Raw genomic sequence first — 19,979 nt, forward strand, 5'->3', positions numbered from 1 at the left:
AATAAATTTCAACTTCACCCAAATAATGATTTAATTTGAAATCAATTTTACTTTGTATTACTATTTATAATATTTCATATATTGTTTTATCGTAAACAATTAGAATCGAAATCCATAGATTTCAAATAAATCTTCCTAAGTACACCCTTACATAATTTCCATATTAACTATATCTATAAACTTTCAAGATTTTAGTAAATCGAAACGATCGTTTCGTAAATGAATAGTGTCAAAGTATATATTGAAAAATTTCGTTTCGCGGCGGTAGAAAAGTTAAAAATTTTAACTATACCGGTCGATTATAACTAATATTCACGTCAAAAGAGAGGTTACGACACTTTGTCATGTACCCTTTTGACTATAAAAAGCATCTACGTAGTGTAAATACGTAATGTGAAAGATATCATATAGTAGGCCACTGGTGGAGTTCCGGTCGAAAGAGAACCCATAGTTCTCTTCTGCCATTTGGCATTGTGAGTATACTTTTCCTAGTAAAGTGTTAAACATATGAAACAGTCACTTCTTGCTCATATCATCTTCCAGTTTAGTTTAAGAACAAAAATGATTGGTTTGTATTATTACATTTTGCGTCTTTGTGCATGTAACTTCATGAACAATGGTGGCCATGCTTCTCCTAGAGTTCAATAAGGGATGATAAGAATCTTAACTCTTTTATTAGCGCCATTCGGCGTCGTGCTAGTTCTCGAAACGTATGTCGAGTCTTTTTAAAGTTTCAGGATTTTTTATGTTTCTAACTTTTGGCGGAAATGGAATTACAGAGAGTTTATCTTTGTGGAGGGGAGACTAGGCGGCTGGAGCGATTCACCTGACAGGTACCATCGTTTTTTCCAGTATCAGCTGAGAAATGCTAATCTTTCCTGTTCAAAAACATGCAAATTTGATGGTAAACTAACAAGAGTGTATTTTGTGGGGTGAAGAAATATACTAATATACATGTAAAATCATTTGCCAAGGAACATTGTTTTGATCAATGTGTGTCGTTTGTCTTGTTTGATGGATTTTTGGATGGGCTTATAACTTGAGATTCACAAAAGCATTGTATCTATGAATGATATAAGGAATCAAATATTTTACTTTTTTTCTTATCTTAATTTTCTGCCAACTTCTCGAGAAAGTTGACGTAACATTTTCCCCGGATCACACAGATAGTGGAAGTATCATACCATCAAAAATGGAGCCTGGGAAATCAGTTGATGACCAGTTCTCAAAGTTGCACCCGTACTTCCCTGTGGCCACAAGAATTGCTATTTTAGGAGGCGGGCCGAGTGGATTGTCAACAGCTTATGCACTGAGTAAACTAGGATATAGTGACGTAACTGTGTTGGAGAAGTATCACACAGTTGGCGGGATGTGTGAATCAGTGGATATAGAAGGTATAGAGAAGATTAAAGAGATATATTTGACATTTCATTTTTCCTTTTCCACCCCAGGCGCACTTTATGTGAATTGATCCAATGAAATCAACTGCTGGACTCATTGAATAATCTGTTGGCAGCGGATTTGTCGTTTTTTCTATGGAAATATCTGATTACTTGCGCATGTTCCTATCACAGGAAGGATATATGATCTTGGAGGACAAGTTCTTGCAGCTGGTAGCTCTCCAACTATTTTTCACTTGGCGAAAGAAATGGGATCAGATTTGGAAGAGATGGATACCCACAAACTAGCTCTTATGGATAGTTTCACAGGGAAATATCAAGATATACAGGTTGCAGATGACTACGTATCAGTAATCTCATTAACCTTAGAGCTACAGGTACATCTTTTTCGATCTATTAAGGCCGTATATCTTAATAATACCCGTATATCTTATTACTTCGAACTAACATCGAATTCTTTATTGTTATGCTCCATTTACAGGACAAAGCTAAGAAATCTGGTCAAATAGGAATTCATGCAGTGAGCGACTCTGCCTTTGATTTGACGCCAGAGTTTCTCGAACACCGGGGTTTAAAATCTATCCCTGCATCAGTAGCTTATGGATATACTGCTTCAGGGTATGGATTTGTTCAAGACATGCCTTACGCCTATATTCATGAGTTCACTAGAACGTCCATGGCTGGTAAAATTAGACGGTTGAAAGGTGGTTACTCGAGTTTATGGCAGAAAATAAGCACATCTTTGCCAATAAATGTCCTCTGCAACAGGGAGGTTGTGGCAATAAGACGCCATTCATCAGGTGTCACGATTGATATCAAAGATGGTGAAGGATACTCCAAAAGTTTGGAATTCGATAAAATAATCATAACGGGGGCTTTTCCATTCAAGAATGGGAAAACATACAGATCACCATCATCCACTTCTGAAGGTTTGGGAGCCTTGAGCCTATTTCTTTATCGGCACTAGTCTAGCCGCGAATTTCTTTTAAAATGATTCTGAAAGAAAGTTCTCTTTCTACAGATACTCAAAATGACGTAATGGATTTCAGTGAGATTGAAAAGGAACTGTTCAGTAAAGTGCAAACAATTGACTATTACACTACGGTTATGAAGATTAAAGGAATGGACCATTTGCCTGTTGGATTTTATTACTTCGGTGAATTCATGAATGATCCTTCTACAATAGGAAATCCAGTGGCGGCTCAGAAATTCTATTCTGATACTAATATATTCCTATTCTGGTCATATGGCAACTCAGCCAATATCAAGGGGGAAGAAGTAACAAAGTTGGCCATTGAAGCAGTTAAAAGAATGGGGGGAGAAGTTGAAATAGTAATTCTACAACGACGATTCAACTATTTTCCTCATGTTCAAAGTAAAGGTAAGCACTACTTCAAAGAATTTCGTAATCCTGCAATATTTAAAGAAGGTAATGGTTTCAACTAACTTTACTGCAGATATGAAGAATGGATTCCATGAAAAACTAGAAAACAAGCTTCAGGGACAACAAAATACTTACTATGTCGGTGGTCTAATGGCATTTGAGCTTACGGAGAGAAATTCAGCATATGCCATGGCTTTGGTTCGCAATCATTTCGCCAGTAACGCTCCATTGCCAAGATTTCCCTATGTTAAGGTTTAAACATAAAATTTTCGAAAATCATAATAAAATTGCAATACGAAGTAAAATGAGTTTAATGTACGCTTGATCACTTTTCTTGCAGAGACTGTTTTCATTGAAGTCTGAGTGCTTAGACAAGATCCCTCAAAAGCTAGCCGAATGCAAAGGAATTGAGTTTCCAGATCTATCCAGCCTTGATGACTATTTGAGACACTGGGGAACTCATAGTATACTCCATAACAAGACTCTTTATACTTGGATAAACGAAGAAGGAGAAGTGGTGAACCAGAGGACTTTTGGAGAGCTTCATGCTAATGCTGCTTGTATTGCTGAAAAGTTAATGTCCAGCCGAAAACATGCCATTAAGCCTGGTGATAGAGTCCTCCTTGTTTATGTCCCAGGTCTCGATTTTATTGATGCCTTCTTCGCTTGTTTAAGAGCCAGGGTGTTACCAGTCCCAGTTCTGCCACCTGATCCACTGCAAAGGGGTGGACAAGCGCTGTTAAAGATAGAGAATATTGCTAAATCAAGCAACGCAGTGGCAATTCTCTCAACTGTGGGTTACCATTCAGCAGTTCGTGCAGGTTTTGTGAAGAACTTGATACCACTGTCGTACAGAAACGGGAGATCCTCTGGTCGTTGGCCGAATCTTCCATGGTTACATACAGATTCTTGGATCAGGAATTCTAAAGGCACCATCATCCCTACGAGAGAAGCAGATTCCAATGTGGTACCTCGGGCCGATGAAGTGTGTTTTCTTCAATTCACTTCTGGATCGACTGGCGATGCAAAAGGTGTCATGATAACTCATGGTGGGCTAATACATAATGTGAAGCTAATGAAGAGGAGATACAGAAGTACATCAAACACAGTACTCATCAGTTGGCTCCCACAATACCATGACATGGGACTGATTGGTGGGCTTTTCACATCTTTGGTCAGTGGTGGAAAGGCTGTCCTGTTTTCTCCAATGACATTTATAAAGAACCCTCTTTTATGGCTTGACACGATCAGCAAGTACAAGGGAACTCACAGTGCTGGCCCCAACTTCTCTTTTGAACTCGTGATTCGAAGGTTAGAGCTTGACAAAAACAAGGCGCGAACCTATGATCTTTCGTCGATGCTGTTTCTAATGATTGCTGCTGAACCAGTACGACAGAAAACTTTGAGTAGATTTATCGAGCTCACTAGTAAGTACGGTCTTTCCCAATATGTAATGGCTCCTGGCTATGGATTGGCGGAAAATTGCGTTTTTGTCACCTGTGCTTATGGGGAAGGGAAACCTGTATTAGTTGATTGGCAAGGACGTGTAAGTTGTGGTTATGTATCATCGGGTGATGAAGATGTGGATGTGAGAATCGTTGATCCAGAAACTGGTAAAGACCATGAAGAGCAAGGAAAGGAAGGTGAAATATGGATCAGTAGTCCGAGTGCAGGAGTTGGATATTGGGGTAGAGAGGAGCTTAGCATCAACACTTTCAGTAATGAACTTGAGAACCATCCTGGTCGGAGATATACAAGAACTGGAGATTTGGGACGAATAATTGATGGAAATTTGTTCATTACAGGAAGGATAAAGGATCTCATCATTGTCGCAGGAAAAAATATTTATTCAGCGGATGTTGAAAAAACAGTTGAAAACGCGTCAGAGCTCCTCCGCCCTGGCTGCTGTGCTGTCATTGGAGTGCCTGAGGAGATTTTATCGGCAAAAGGGATATCAATGTCAGACACCTCTGATCAGGTGGGATTGGTTGTAATTGCAGAAACTAGAGATGGCAAATCAGTAGGTAAAAATGTCGTCGAACAAATCAAAGCAAAGGTTGCAGAAGAACATGGTGTTAATTTAGCTGCTGTGAAACTGATCAAACCAAGAACAATCAGCAAGACTACATCTGGGAAAATCAAGAGATTTGAATGCCTCAAGCAATTTGCTGATGGGACACTGAACTTGCTACCAGAACCAGTGGTTCCAAAACGGTTATTGCTGCGGTCAAATACTACAGGGACGTGCAGAGAGGGTCACACACCTCGAGCCCAGCTCAAGATAAATATTACATCACAAAGTAAGATATTAAGTTATACAGTAATCATCGAGTTTTTGAAGGCACTTGTCTCAGAGCATACTGGCGTTCCTGTTAGTAAAATTTCAACAACTGCCAGCCTCACCTCTTATGGAATCGATTCCATTGGCGTGGTAAGAGCAGCTCAAAAGCTTTCAGATTTTCTCGGTGTACCGGTTGGAGCAGTTGACATTTTCACAGCAACAAGCCTCGATGACTTGGCTTGCTTCTCAGAATCTTTAGTGATGAAGACTCAACCACAAGATGTGAGAAATACTGCTTATAATACAGAAGAAGATAAGGATATATGTTCACAATTAATGACTGAAGTTCACCTACCTCAAGAAGTTTCTTTATCACACAAAATGCATATCGTATTATTGCAATCTTTTCTTCTTACTTACATCACATTCTTGCTGATCCTTCCTGCATATCTAGTGATTTCTATCCATAAGAAGCTGATGTCTTCCACCCTTAGTCTGATAACAGTAACTCCATCAGCACCGTATGTGATCTCCTTATTACTTGCACCTCTTTCCTGGATCCTATGCATATTCTCTACATGCAGCTGTATAGCTCTTTTTGGAAACTCGTTTCTTCAACCAAATTACGCCTTAACTCCCAATTCATCAATATGGTCACTTGACTACATCAAGTGGTGGGCACTGTACAAGGCTCAAGAAATTTCCTCGAAAGTATTGGCTGTACATTTGAGAGGAACACAACTGCTGAACTTTTGGTTTCAAATGCTTGGGGCCAAGATAGGATCATCGACAGTCATTGACACGATCGACATCACTGACCCAGCACTAGTTTCTATTGGAGATGGAGTTGTACTTGCAGAGGGAGTCCTAGTACAAGGTCATGAGGTGAAAAATGGAATCTTGAGTTTTCACCCAATAAGAATTGGAAATAATTCCTCAGTTGGTCCCTATGCTGTGATCCAAAAGGGAAGTGTTATAGGAGATGGAAGTGAAATACCGGCACTGCATGTCACTGAAGTCGGAAAACTTGTTTCCAGATCATACAAAGCTAGCAACATCAAAAAAGTATGAACTATCTCCGATTAACTACTTGTTTTAAAAGCTTCTGAGAACTTATGATCTAAGATTGTTGTGAATTATTATGCTCGCTGTTTTTTTCCAGGTTGCAGAACTGGCAAAGGTACAAATTGAAGCTAGATATCAGTTATTACCTCATCTCGTGGGTGTCTACGGAGTCGGACTTATAAGCTCTTTCTCAGCAGCCATCTTCTACTGCTTCTACATCATGCTTGTCCAAAATACTCCTTCAATTAAGCACTTCACATTTTTTTGCATCTCCGGAGCTTTCCACTGGTTTCCTTTCACCATTGTTGCGTATGCTACACTGATTGATAGCACATCTCTGAGTTCATTCAAATTTTCCATCGTAGTTGCTGCAGCATATCTGTCTCATGGCTTGATCCTTTGTCTGCTTACATCCTTGATAAACCTTTTTCTGTCTGAAAATGATGAAGCACGGCAATCACAATACCGAATGTGGTTTCGTCACAGAATCAATGTCGCCTGCCATCTGAGGTTTGCGAAGCTCCTTTCTGGGACAGAAGCTTTTTGCATATACTTGAGGCTTCTGGGGGCAGAAGTGGGGAAATATTGCTCTGTTCGTGCGATTAATCCGGTTTTAGAGCCCAAACTTTTATCGATCGGTGAAGGCGTCCATCTAGGTGATTTCAGCCGTATTATTACTGGTTTCTACTCATCCTATGGTTTCACAAGCGGAAAAGTTGAGGTGCAGGAAAATTCAATTGTTGGGAGCCAAAGCGTTGTCCTTCCTGGTTCAACTATTCAAAAGGAGACGATTATCGGCGCACTCTCAGCTGCTCCGATCAACTCTGTGCTTCAGAGTGGCGGTGTTTACATTGGATCTCAGACTCCCATTATGATAAAGAACACAAAGCATGAGCTGGATGAGCGTATCGAAGAAATGGACATGGCCTACAAGAAAATTGTCGGAAATCTTTCTGCGAATTTGGCTGCAACAACTCTTAAGGTCAAATCAAGATATTTCCATCGAATTGGAGTTAGTGGAAAAGGAGTACTAAAAATGTATGATAACATCGAAGGTTTGCCCGAACACAAGATTTTCCAAGCTGGGAAGACTTATCCTATCATAGTTCGGCACAGCAACAGCTTGAGCGCTGATGATGATGCTAGGATTGATGCACGAGGTGCAGCTGTTAGAATATTTTCTGATACAGACGATCAAACCTCCCTCTTGGACTTGACGTTGAAAACAGGCGAGGCATTTTATGCACGCACTATTTCTGATTTTGTGACATGGCTTGTATGTGGACTACCTGCAAGAGAAGAGCAAGTGAAGCGTGCACCACATATCAGAGACGCGGTGTGGATGTCACTACGCAATGCAGAAACTTTTACTCAACTTCATTACTACTCGAACATCTGCAGGCTCTTCAGGTTCACAGATGGGAAAGAAATGTATGTCAAATTCAAGTTGAGACCTTTTGATAAGAGCATTAGTGAAGACTCGGGTAAGGTTGAGCCCATTGGAATCCTTCCTCCAGAAACAGGTGCTATCCCTCGTGACAGTAATGACAAACGTCCAATGCTTTTTCTCGCGGAGGATTTTCAACAACGTGTGAGTTCATCTGGTGGGGTCCGCTATATTTTCCAGCTCCAATTCCGGCCTATACCTCAAGATGAGGTCACGCAAGATATCGCCCTTGATTGCACGAAACCATGGGACGAATCCGAGTTCCCCATCGTGGATGTAGGAGAGGTAATTATTACTGAAAACCTCACAAAAGAACAGTCAGAGCAGCTTGAATTCAATCCTTTCCTTAGATGCCATGAGGTGGATGTCATACGTGCAACATCAGCCTCTCAGAGTGCCTCAATAGATCATGGTCGTTCACTAGTGTATGAAATCTGCCAGCACTTAAGAAACAACCAACCTCTCCCAGAGGCATGGAGAGCATTCATAGAGCAATCAGATGTCAAAGTAGACCTCTCAGGATGTCCAATAGCAGCAAAGTTACAGAAAGGGGACTCCACCTCAACCAAAGTAACACTTGCAAGAACCTGGTACCAAACATCATGGGCGATTTTCATTCAACCGTTGCTTCAGACATTCCTGCCCTACTACCTGCTAGCATATGTCACCTCCACCCCACTAAACTGGCTGCTATACACCAAAAATACCATGAAATACCCACTGCATTGGCTACTACCTTTGTTTTGGATTGTTTCAGGCACATGGGCAGCACTGGCTTGTGCAGCAGCAAAATGGGTTCTGGTAGGAAAAAAGAAAGACGGCGGGACCGCAACTATGTGGAGCAAAACAATCTTCATGGACACAATCTGGCAAGCATTCAAGACACTCGTGGGTGAATACTTCGTCGAGATGACTGGAGGATCATTCTTTTTCGCTGTTTGGATGAAGCTAATGGGATCCGATATCGACTTGAGCGAGGGAGTGTATGTGGACAGCATGGGAGCTGTGATGAATCCTGAAATGGTGGAGATTGGCAATGGGGGTTGTGTGGGCAGGGAAGCTCTGTTGTTTGGTCACATATATGAAGGCGAAGGAGGGAAAGTGAAGTTTGGGAAGATTACAATAGGCGAAGGGGGGTTCGTGGGGAGTAGAGCAGTGGTCATGCCTGGAGTAGTGGTGGAAGAAGAAGGGAGCCTTGGCGCTCTTTCACTTGCCATGAAAGAAGAAATTGTGAGGCGCAACTGACACATTTGATCAAACACTTGGTATGCGTTTCAACAATTTCCAAGACCAAGATCGTAGGCTTTGAAATAAAAGAAATAGTTTTGGTTGATGTAATCAAATAAAATATTTAGCCAAATAATGGTAATGAAAATAATTTCTGCATCAATTTTCATATATGCTTCCTGCAATTTCGATGATTGAAAGCTGCTATTCACTTTCCAGAAACTCGGCTCTAACAGAGTCAAATTTGGGTTTCAACGTACAAATTACAATGGTTCATCGATTATTTTCGACTAAAATCCTTAAAACTGTTTGGCAGCCAATATTATTAATTTATGTATAACTTATCTTATCTAATCTCGCATCGTATTATTTATCCATCTATTAATTATTAATTTTACATCAATCAAATCATTAATTATTTATCTTACACCAATTAAATCATTAATTTAAATTACTATATTACCTGATAATATTATTTATATTTTATTTATTGTTAAAAGATCAAAATGGTAATTTATCATGTTTATATAAAATATAATCAATCAAATCAAATAAACTATAAACTATAAACTATAATCTATCAATCAAATCAAATACTATATTAACTATCATTTCTTATTTATTTTTTATTATATTATATTACTTATCTATGTATTATTTATGTCATCGTACTATAATCTATCAATCAAATCAAATACTATATTAACTATCATTTTTTATTTATTTTTTATTATATTATATTACTTATCTATGTATTATTTATGTTATCGTACCTACCAAATGATAACAAATTAGTTTGTTTAATTTTTTTATTGTAAGAAATTTTTGGAGATTTTGAAAATTATGCCAATACAGTACTTTGCGTTTATTAATTATGTCGCAGTTTTGATTATTTTTTTAGGAAAAAGATTGACCTTAAAGTAATGCCAGACGCAAATTTAAATGTTATTTTTTTAATAAGGGTGTATTCAAACATGGAGAAATAATGATTTTTAATGACTTTTGTGAAGTTTAAAAATTTAGAGGGGGACATTTAAATATATAGGTCTAGTCTTGTTTTTAATTTAATAAAAGGGAATCTTGACTTTTTAATTCAGTCAAAGGATCTCAAATAAGGGTAGTTTGGTTTTTTTTTTTTTTTTTGAAAAAAAAAATTCAAATATGTCCAACTCTCAATCCTCCCTCCCTCTCTTCTCTCCAGGACTCAAACCTGGCTCTCATCTCTTCTCCTGAATTTTAATCACCAAACCACCAATATTTTTAATAATAATACTACACAATAAAATATTTATATTCAATGGTGTGGGTGGACCCAAGCCTGGGTCGACCAAGACTGGCGAACTCTCAATCCTCCCTCCCTCTTTTCTCTCCAGGATTCAAACCTGGCTCTCATCTCTTCTCCTGAATTCTAACCACTAAACCACCAATATTTTTAATAATAATACTACACAATAAAATATATATACAATGGTTTGGGTGGACCCAAGTCTGGGTCGACCAAGCCGGACGACCCGACTTGGTCGACCTTGGGTCGACCCAAGCGGTCGACCCAGCTCATCAAGCGGTTGACCAAGCCTGGACCGACCCAAGCGGTCGACCGCCTGGGTCGACCCAGCCATGCTCGATCCTGGGTCAACCGCTTGGTCTGGGGTAGGAAAAAGAAAAAAGAAAAAAAAAAAGGAAAGAAGAATGAAAAAAGTAGGAAAGAAAAAATAACGTATAAAAAAAAAAGGAAAGAAGAATGAGAAAAGTAGGAGGGAGAAAATAATGTATTTTTATTTAGAAGTCTATCTATTGAATTAAAAACAAGATCGAGTTTATATCCTTCATTTTCCCAATTTTGAGATATTCAATATAGAATTTTTTATACTCTACAAAGTTCTAGGGATATTCAACATGGAATTTCATAGAGTTTTAAAAAGTCATGTGAGATTCAAAATTGACTTTCATGACTTTTTAAAACTCTATAAAAGTTTATAGGTATAAAAAAATGTCAATAAATCTTCATTGACTTTTGTTAAATTCTTTAGTACAAATTTTGAAACCTTCGGTACAACTATGACAAATTAAAAATTCTCCAACACTTATGCCAAAGATTTGTAGAGATTTCTAATTATAAAAAACCTATAAATCATTTTTTTAATTTCTCCAAACATAAAAAACAGATATATCTCTTATTATTAAAATTAAAATTATATAAAAACATAAAAATAAAATCATGAAAAACCTATAAAATAAACTTACGTTAATTGCTATTATTTTATCTAATCTAACAAAATCTATACTATTATCTATAATATATATATTATTATATAATAATTTTCACCAATTATACTAATCGTTTTTTTGTGTGTTAAATCACATCAATTTTTTTTCTATTTTTGAATTTAACACACGTCTATTTTATATTAGTTTCTTTTTTTATTTTTTTTCAAATAATTAAATTATCGAACACTTACGGTTACTAGTTCGTATTAAACATATAACTTATAATCAAACAATACAATTTAGTGTTGAAAAATAATAATCTCACTTGTTTGTGTGTAAAATAATACGATTTTTCTTGATGCGTGAGCTAGTAAAAGTAGACATAATTGCTTAGCATGTTCCCTAATTGGATATGTATTTTTAATTAATTTTACGGTCAAATTTTGAAGCAAAAGCTGGTTATTTCCGCGAGATTGATTGAAGTTTTACTCGCAGACAATACCAATTGTACTTCGTTTCTGCTTTGTTTTTCGCCTTTTTAACACCATTTTTGACATGGGTTTTCGAGGACACTGAAATGGCTGTGATAGAAGATACAGAAATTGATATCAGGTTTTTCTTTTTCTCTTTTTCTACAAAAATTATGAGTTTTAATTTAGGTTTTTATTGTTCTGTGTCCATGTTTGAATTCACTGTTGAATGTTGAGGTGTTTTAGGGCTTTTGATTCATATGGATATTCCCTGTATCATGCATAACTAGTAGGGACAGACAATGAACTTATCTGCGTTAAAAAGAATTCCCTTTCGTGTTCGGTTTTTCTTTGGTAAATTTATTTGGACTGAAACTTAATATATATGTTTGAATGCAATTACAAGGCATAACAGCTCGGATATCGAAATTGGTGGTATTAGAGGTGATGATGGTATGGAGGAGAAGGATGTTAGTGATGAGGAGATTGCGGCAGAAGAACTCGAAAGTCGAATGTGGAAGGATCGTGTGAAACTCAAAAGGATCAGGGAAAGGAAGATACTCACTGCACAGCAAGCTGCAAAGAAGCAGAGGGCGAAGTCGGCGTTGAATCCAGCCTGTAGGAAGAAGATGGCGCGAGCGCAAAATGGGATTTTGAAGTACATGTTGAAACTTATCGAAGTTTGCAATGCTCGTGGATTTGTGTATGGTATCATCCCCGAGAGTGGCAAACCAGTAAGTGGTGCATCAGATAATATACGAGCTTGGTGGAAAGAAAAGGTTAAGTTCGACAAAAATGGCCCTGCGGCAATTGCCAAGTACGAGATTGAATCCCTTCGTGTGGCTGATGGAGGCAAGGATGACAAGGGGATCTCTCCAGGCGTTCTTCAAGACTTGCAGGATGCAACACTGGGATCTCTCCTGTCGTCCTTGATGCAACATTGTGATCCACCTCAGCGGAAGTATCCGTTGGAGAAGGGTGTTCCGCCGCCATGGTGGCCATCGGGGAACGAGGAATGGTGGACGAGATTGGGATTGCCTAAGGGTCAAACTCCTCCGTATAGGAAGCCGCATGATCTGAAAAAGATTTGGAAAGTTGGGGTGTTGACTGCTGTTATCAAGCACATGTCTCCTGAAATTGGAAAGATCAGGAGAGTCATCACTCGGTCGAAGTTGTTACAGGATAAGATGACGGCAAAAGAGAGCTTGATATGGTTATCTGTTTTGAGCCGAGAGGAAACTTTTCTTGGGTATGAAAATGGTTCTTCTTGTATCAGCGAGGCACCTTCAGAAAGTCTCGGAGGTAAGAAGAAACCTTGTATTGAAAGCGACAGTGATTATGATGTTGATGACTGTATGGCTTCTGTTTCGTCTAAAGACCATTGGAGGAATAAATCTGCACGGGTACCTTGTGAGACTCCTGTTCATTTTACTTCTCAACCTGCCAACAATGTAGAGAAAGTGGAAAAATCCCGTAAAAGAAAATGCCCGAATTTGAGCGCTGCTAGACCAGTGACGAGTGTGATCCCAGATAATGATTCATTGCATTATTCAGAGGCTCAGAGTGTGAATGGTTCTCAATCAATTCTCGAGCCTGAAGATTCTTGGTTGCGTGATACTTGTCAACTTTCGATGTTGCAAGAGAACACACATATTTCTGTGCTGCATCACAACTTTCAAGCCCAGGGACCATTGAATTCTGTATGCCAGCCAGAATCTCAAGATTCTATTATACCTCAGGGACCTCAAACATCCGGGTCGCACCATGGATTGCTATCTCTTTCATATAATCCATCAGTTGCTATTGAACTTCAAAATCAGCAGCCTGCGGCAGCATTTACTGAAATGAAATCAAGAACAGAGGATTTAGGATTCCAGTTACCAGTGTCACCTAGAAATGGGAAATATGTTTCTGGAGGAGAGTTCACTGATGGTGTGAAAGGCAAATTCTTTAATGAACCTGGTCGCTCAGACAGTGAACTGTTTCCATTTTCTCTCACCCTGTCACCTGGAGGATACAATCAATTTGATTGCACAAGTTCATTTGATAACTGTGAATACGATTATACGTTTGATGATATGCTGGAATGCTTTGCTTCATGAGATGGTGTTTCTGCTGCAGGAATGTGTTACTCTTTCTACGGCAACCAGCTATCTTTTTGCGCCATTGTGTTACAACATACATCAAGTCGGATCACAGTTTCTGTTTTAGTTGCTGTTGTATATACACTTATTTCATGAAGAAAAAAAAAAGCAAGAGGTTTGGAATGTTTTAGTAAATGATTAGAGCTTGAACCAACACGTGAACTTGTAATGTAATTTTTTTTTTTTTTTAAAAAAAAAAAAAAAAAAAGCCCCTCTAACACAAACCACAAATCACCCGCTAATTTGCCCATAATTAGAAAACTCAAGGGAGCAAAAAAACAAGGGTAGCACCCTACTACTAATCAAGCAATGGATTTATGTCTGCAAAGAACTTTACACCTAACGACGCTATCATGCACATAAAAACCAGGCGTTACCATAATCTTGACTCGGTTAGAACCCTGAAAGTTCTGCCTATCCGCAAAAACGTCTTCCTGGTAGCGAGCCTCAAAAGGACGGTTTTCATCAACTCTCAATATACTCAAAGGCGGATCAAACGAGAAGGCGAGTAAATGGACCAACCATATGCACTTTGCAGCAACAAAAAACGCTTGCAGGAGCTGCTCAGGCCATGGCCTGGTCCAACCTAAACTGGCAACTATGCAATTCATTTTCTGATCACAAAATTTACTGAATTCTTCACTGTAATACTTGGTCCCTTTTCTCAAGACTTCATTCCATCGTAGATTTCTCAATGCGACAAAGGATTGGAACTTATCTTGCCGGTCTTGTTGGGGATCCAAGAACTTTGGAGTACCGTTTCTTTGAAACACGCAGTTCTCGAAATCTTGGTAGAGGAATTGGTTTATTACAGCTTCCAAATGGTATAGCACAGTTTTTGAGTGTTTTGAATTCAGAGACAGATTGTATGGATGAAGAATCGAGTTCAGATTATCCATTAGAGTGTGATCACTATCTTGAACCCGCACTATTAGAATCTTGCAAAATTGCTTAACAGATAATCTTGCTTCCGATACAATCTGCAAGAATCCTTCCACCATTGCTTCCTCGCTCACTGGCATCAAGTTTTCTGCACTCCCATCGAACGATTTCCCTCGTTTCGAAAGCTTCTTCATAGTTTCATCTGATTGAGAGTTATCTACTTCCACAGCTTGTGTCAAGGCCTTTCTAAGTTCCTCGCAATAAGTTTCTAAATACTCTAACTTCTGACTTAGATCCCCCAATGATGCCCTCATATCAGACACTTCAACCAATGCTGAATCTCTACTTTTATTAGCTTCTGCCACCTCTTTCTTCAATGCCTCGATCGATGCCATCCCTGAATCACTAAGAACTTGGGAAACTTCGGTGGGTTGTGGCCGAATAGGCCCGCTTTCATCTCTACTCTTCTTCTTTAGCTTAGGGAACAACCACGAAAACCTCATCCCTTTATTTCTTGGTTGTGAATGAACAGAAGAGTGCGAATCAGGCGACGGAACAACAGTTTTAGACTTCTTCTCATTCTTGGATATGCCAACGGGTTCACTACTAATGGACGCAGGCCGGCAGTTGTTGCAAGATGTGAGTGATTTTAAGTCCCCTAAGCTGCTTCTCCTAGACTTAGTGTAACCTGCCATGGAATTTTGATCTTCTGAAGGGCAAATGTGCCCCTCCAAGTTCATTAATGCGAAAGGCAACCCTTTTATAAAAGATGCATTCATCGTGCGGTAATCTGATGATTCTGTTTCATCTGCATTTCCACCACTTAAAGCTTGTTCTCTCCAACTCTCTGCGTAATTTCGATTCTCCAGCAAAATTTTCTGATACCCTGGTAAAGGTTCATCTTCATAACTCTGTCAATATTTGATATGTCAATTACAAAACAAGAAAATTTTCTTCTCATTTGAACTTGTACGTTCTATAATGACAAAACCATGCATGTTTTTGTAGATTTCTATCTTAACATCCAAAAAAAGTAAACAATTATAGGAACCCTTTGATTTGAAATTTGGAACCACCCCTTTAAAGTCTAAAGATAGATCAAACCAAGATTAAAGCAGACTTTTTTACCTGTAGAATCTTCCATTTACAATCAATGCTCGATCCCCGACTTAGAGTAAAAGCCAAGGCACAAAATTCTACTATATTTTAATCATGTAATCAACGCCACAGCTAACGAAATCACAGCCAAAAAAAACAATCCCAAAAAATCCTCTAACCCAAAGCTCCAATCTCCAAATCAGAAGAGTGAACTTACAGGGGTGAAAACAGGGTAATCTCTGGCAGAGAAGTGTGGAGCATGGCGAGAAACAGGAGATGCAGAAGGGAATCTCACGTCTTTGGGACTGGTTCCCTGCATTAAAGCGGAGTGAAGCGCCCTGAGCTCCACAGCTTTAGCAATGGCGGCTTGAATATCTTGCCTGCTGACCTCATTCCCGTTGCCATTTTCGCTCTGTTCTCGATAAGTTGCCGCCATTCACGGAGCACACAAATAGATACACACACACATATATAAATAAATATACTTTCAGCCCAGAGAGAAAGATTGCAAAGAAAGCAAGCGTGTGTGTATCCAAGAATCGATGAACATGGGGATGAAACGAACAAAAGAGAAGAGGGGGTTTGGGCAGAATCAACGGTTGGATTTGGTTCTGGTTCAGAAAAAAGTGGAATTCTTGGAGAGGCGGGGGGCTTCTGTTCAATGATGAAACGAAGTGGAATGAGTGCATGTGAACTAAAGAGAAGGAGACATTAGCAAGAAAGTGGCAGGCTTGTGTAGTTCTTACTCTACAATAGTGTCAGGGGAAAAGTACTAGAATTACCAAATTACCCTATACTTTTTATTTTATTTTAGAAAAAAAGTAATTTATCAAGGAATTTGCTATTTATTTAATTATATTTTTTAATTAAAAAACTTTCATTAAAGAATATTTTTTGAGAAATTACTTTATAATAATATGGGTGTGTTTGCTTACTTTTTTGCTATCAACGAATATATTTCTCGAAAAATCGAATACTTTGTCTGATATTAAGATTTCAAGTTTGTAATGAGAATTTGAATTTTGATATACTCGACTGGAAAAAAAAAATTGTATTCAAACCAATGTATTTTCGAATATGTTTTTTTATTTAAAGTTGGAATATATTTATTGCTTGTCATGTCAGATGTGTTTACATCAATATCACTTTTTTTAGAAGAGATGTATCATTCTGAACCTTTTTTTTTTTTTTTAACTTAGGAAAGTTGTAAATAATTATCCAAACACTGGAAAAATATTTGAAGAACTAGAAAAATTCAAAATTAGTGAAACAAAATTTGGGCAATTTTTTGTTTTGTTCGTTCATAAAAATTTGCCCATCGATATCAGGAAGTGGGATTAACCTACTTCCCGTAGTATGCCCACCATTCCACTTGTGTGACCAAACAATAATGCAACTAATTTCGTTTGTTTGTTGGAATTTTTTTTATATAAAAAAAAAAATGGTGATCACATGCCACTTACGAACGGTTTGATAAACAAACAAAAATTTATTTATTTTAAAAAGTCCCATAAATTTGTATTTGTGTGCAATATAGTTCGACATGATAAACTCGAGTAGGGATCATTTATTCTGTAAGGCACCGTTTGGTTTGAGGTATGGTATAAATAATATATATAGATAAGTAGTATAATGTAATAAAAAATAAATAAGAAATAATAGTTAAAATTGTATTGGATTTGATTGATAGATTATGGTTTATTTGATTTGTTTGATTAAATTTTATATAAAAATGTTAAATGATTATTTTATCTTTTTAACAATAAATAAAATAAAAATTATATTATTTATAAGGGGTAATATAGTAATTTTAATTCAATGATTTGATTGATGTGAGATAAATAATTAATGATTTGATTGATGTAAAATAAATAGTTAATATATAGATAAATAATATGATGAGAAGAACGTGAGATGAGATGCAATGAGTTATACATATATTAGTAATATCGAGAACAAAACGGTGCCTAAGAATATGGTAAGATAAATTTATATTTGTGAAATAGGTCTATCGATTTATAATAATAATAATAATAAATAAATAAATAATATTTTTTATTAATCAAATCTCGAAATACGTCATATAACATTAATTTGCCAGATGATTTCATTTATTGTTTTCATTAAATAGTAATAAATGATAGTGTTCCCATAATTATTATTAATTGCACTTTATATATAATTAACAACTAAACAGAATTGCTGGAACATTAATTTACCCGCACCAAAGGGCATCTTGGTATTTCCAAAATTCGCAAAAATAATCCCCAAAAAATATTATTTTGTACCATTAATTAGTGCATAGGGTTATAAAATATTGTTATAATTTAATTCTTAGATGGAATTACAGCTAGTATTATGGAATGTTTTAACTTTTTTTAAGATAAATAAAAAGTTGAAGTGGTTATCTCTATGGCCGAAATTAAATATTCTTTAATTGCATCAATTAAATTTTCTTAAGCAACCACTCTCCAAAAAGCAAGCAAAGATTGTCAACTTCCACATGCCAAAAAGTGTAATGCATTTAAATTCTTTTTTTTTTCTCTATATTAATTGATATTGTTTAGGTATAATGATTCACTCAAAAGTACATGTGCACATACAGCTACTACTTAGAAGTTGGGTATAAATTATTTTGTTTATTTTATTACTCCCTCCGTCTCAAATATATGATCCTACTTTTTTTTTTCACACAGATTAAGAAAAAATTATTGGAAAAGTAAATTTTATATAAAATTCCTATTTTATCCCTATTTAATGTATTAAAAAATGATTGCACAATTTTCAATGTGTAGTTAATAGTGGTATATTAGTAAAAAAATGTAAAAAAATATTACTAAATATGATATAAGATTATGTATTTGGGATAAACAAAAAAGGAAACATGGACTATATAATTAAAACGAATGTAATATTATTTTGGATTTGAATCATGAAAATTATTGAATTACTTGATTAATCATCTTCATATAGAATACTAGCTTTAGGTAGCTTCAAAAAGTATATGTAAAAACTTGGAAAAAACTACAACTTTTTTTCCAAAATCATTAGTGGGACTTATTTTGTACATGACATTGACACCTAAGGGGTAATTCCACATTCAATAATTTTCATGATTCAAATCCAAAATAATACTACATCCGTTTTAATTATATTGTCCATGTTTCCTTTTTTGTTACATCTTTTTTTCCAAAATCATTAGTGGGACTTATTTTGTACATGACATTGACACCTAAGGGGTATTTCCACATTCACATCAACTTTATTAGATTTTCTTGAATTTTTAGATGATGATAGCCATTGACTTAGATCGTGGGAATTTTTATTTATTAGCATTTTACTATATTTTTAGACACCTACCTATGGCACTAGGACGGGTTTGGACAAAAAATGTGGCTTAAGAATTAATTTTTTTTGTAAGATTGGTTTTCAAATTTTTTTTTTTAGATAGTAATGTAAAGAGAAGTTAAAGAAAATCTCAAAATATTCCTAATTGGGGCTTTTGTTTTCTTATTAAAGTTTTTTTTGGAATAAATAATCAAATCTTTATACTTAGTGAATATATCAATGATTTCATGGATTTATATATGTGAGAGATGAGTCGACATGTGCAATATTTATAGTAAAAAATAATAATTTGACCAATAAAATGATTTTATATGAGTTTTTGTATTACTTGTTTGTTTGATATGGATTAAACGTGGATTGCGAGTGATTTTGGGGTTAATATCTTTTTTGGTACGTTCTTTAGCAAACCCCATCAATCACCAATATTTATATATGATAAGGTTGTATTAACATTCTATATTTTAAACTTACCGTTTTATTTCACATTTGTCTTTTTGCTCTGGCATAAAAGAACCCAATATTCTTGTTCTTCCTCCATTCTAAGGATATTTTGATATAAATTAATCCTCAAATTATCACATCAAAAAAAAAAACTTAAGTCATTACAAACTTAAAACAGTTTTGTCCCCTCGTATTATATATATATTTTCTTATCTATCATTTGTTTTATCATTATTTTCACAATGATTCAATAATCATATATTTTATATCATGAGAAAAAGTTAAGTCTTCTCTATTGAGAGTTATATATATTGGTCAAAATAATTTTTGCTTTTTAATAATTTCTCATCCAATAATTACACTGAATTAAGATAAATTGGCATATGTTATTGTCTTAGATACATTAAACTATAACATCAAACAATTACTAATTTACCAAAATTATATTCCACGTAAGCGATAAAAATCAAATTTTGCTTAATTCAAACATCACTTTTTTGACCATTCACGGATGAAAATATGTTGAATCGTTCAAAATATCCGTTCACGAGATGAACAAATATACAGCTCCAGCGAAGTGTCAC

The 19,979-nt window shown here is 36.3% G+C and overlaps 3 protein-coding genes and 1 long non-coding RNA gene across 6 annotated transcripts; 2 read left to right on the top strand and 2 right to left on the bottom strand.

Annotated features, from left to right (window-relative positions):
• Positions 1-530: 530 nt before the first annotated feature.
• On the bottom strand, positions 531-3,719 carry LOC140879814 (uncharacterized). 2 transcript variants are annotated; one of them, XR_012149513.1, is made up of 4 exons: positions 3,587-3,719; positions 3,308-3,499; positions 2,920-3,026; positions 531-878 (listed from the first exon to the last, which is right to left on the bottom strand). It is a non-coding gene; the product is annotated as an uncharacterized lncRNA (long non-coding RNA). The 2 variants fall into 2 exon arrangements; XR_012149512.1 differs by lacking the exon at positions 531-878 and adding an exon at positions 1,256-2,811.
• On the top strand, positions 2,935-9,054 carry LOC140879813 (uncharacterized). The gene is made up of 2 exons (XM_073283728.1): positions 2,935-6,130; positions 6,228-9,054. The coding sequence occupies exons 1-2, from the start codon at positions 3,362-3,364 to the stop codon at positions 8,820-8,822; spliced, it is 5,364 nt and encodes a 1,787-aa protein (XP_073139829.1). The 5' UTR covers positions 2,935-3,361; the 3' UTR covers positions 8,823-9,054.
• Positions 9,055-11,449: 2,395 nt separating this feature from the next.
• LOC140880099 (ETHYLENE INSENSITIVE 3-like 3 protein) lies at positions 11,450-13,771 on the top strand. Of its 2 annotated transcripts, none has more exons than XM_073284210.1 (2): positions 11,450-11,624; positions 11,889-13,771. In XM_073284210.1, the coding sequence occupies exons 1-2, from the start codon at positions 11,590-11,592 to the stop codon at positions 13,582-13,584; spliced, it is 1,731 nt and encodes a 576-aa protein (XP_073140311.1). In that variant the 5' UTR covers positions 11,450-11,589; the 3' UTR covers positions 13,585-13,771. The 2 variants fall into 2 exon arrangements, with proteins under 2 accessions (XP_073140311.1, XP_073140312.1); XM_073284211.1 differs by having other exon boundaries at positions 11,451-11,624; positions 11,898-13,769.
• Positions 13,772-13,786: 15 nt separating this feature from the next.
• Positions 13,787-16,310, bottom strand: LOC140880101 (IRK-interacting protein-like). The gene is made up of 2 exons (XM_073284212.1): positions 15,824-16,310; positions 13,787-15,419 (listed from the first exon to the last, which is right to left on the bottom strand). The coding sequence occupies exons 1-2, from the start codon at positions 16,040-16,042 to the stop codon at positions 13,929-13,931; spliced, it is 1,710 nt and encodes a 569-aa protein (XP_073140313.1). The 5' UTR covers positions 16,043-16,310; the 3' UTR covers positions 13,787-13,928.
• Between the last annotated feature and the right edge of the window lie 3,669 nt (positions 16,311-19,979).

The sequence above is a fragment of the Henckelia pumila genome, chromosome 2 (assembly GCF_033568475.1).
Source record: "Henckelia pumila isolate YLH828 chromosome 2, ASM3356847v2, whole genome shotgun sequence".
Lineage (NCBI taxonomy): Eukaryota > Viridiplantae > Streptophyta > Magnoliopsida > Lamiales > Gesneriaceae > Henckelia > Henckelia pumila.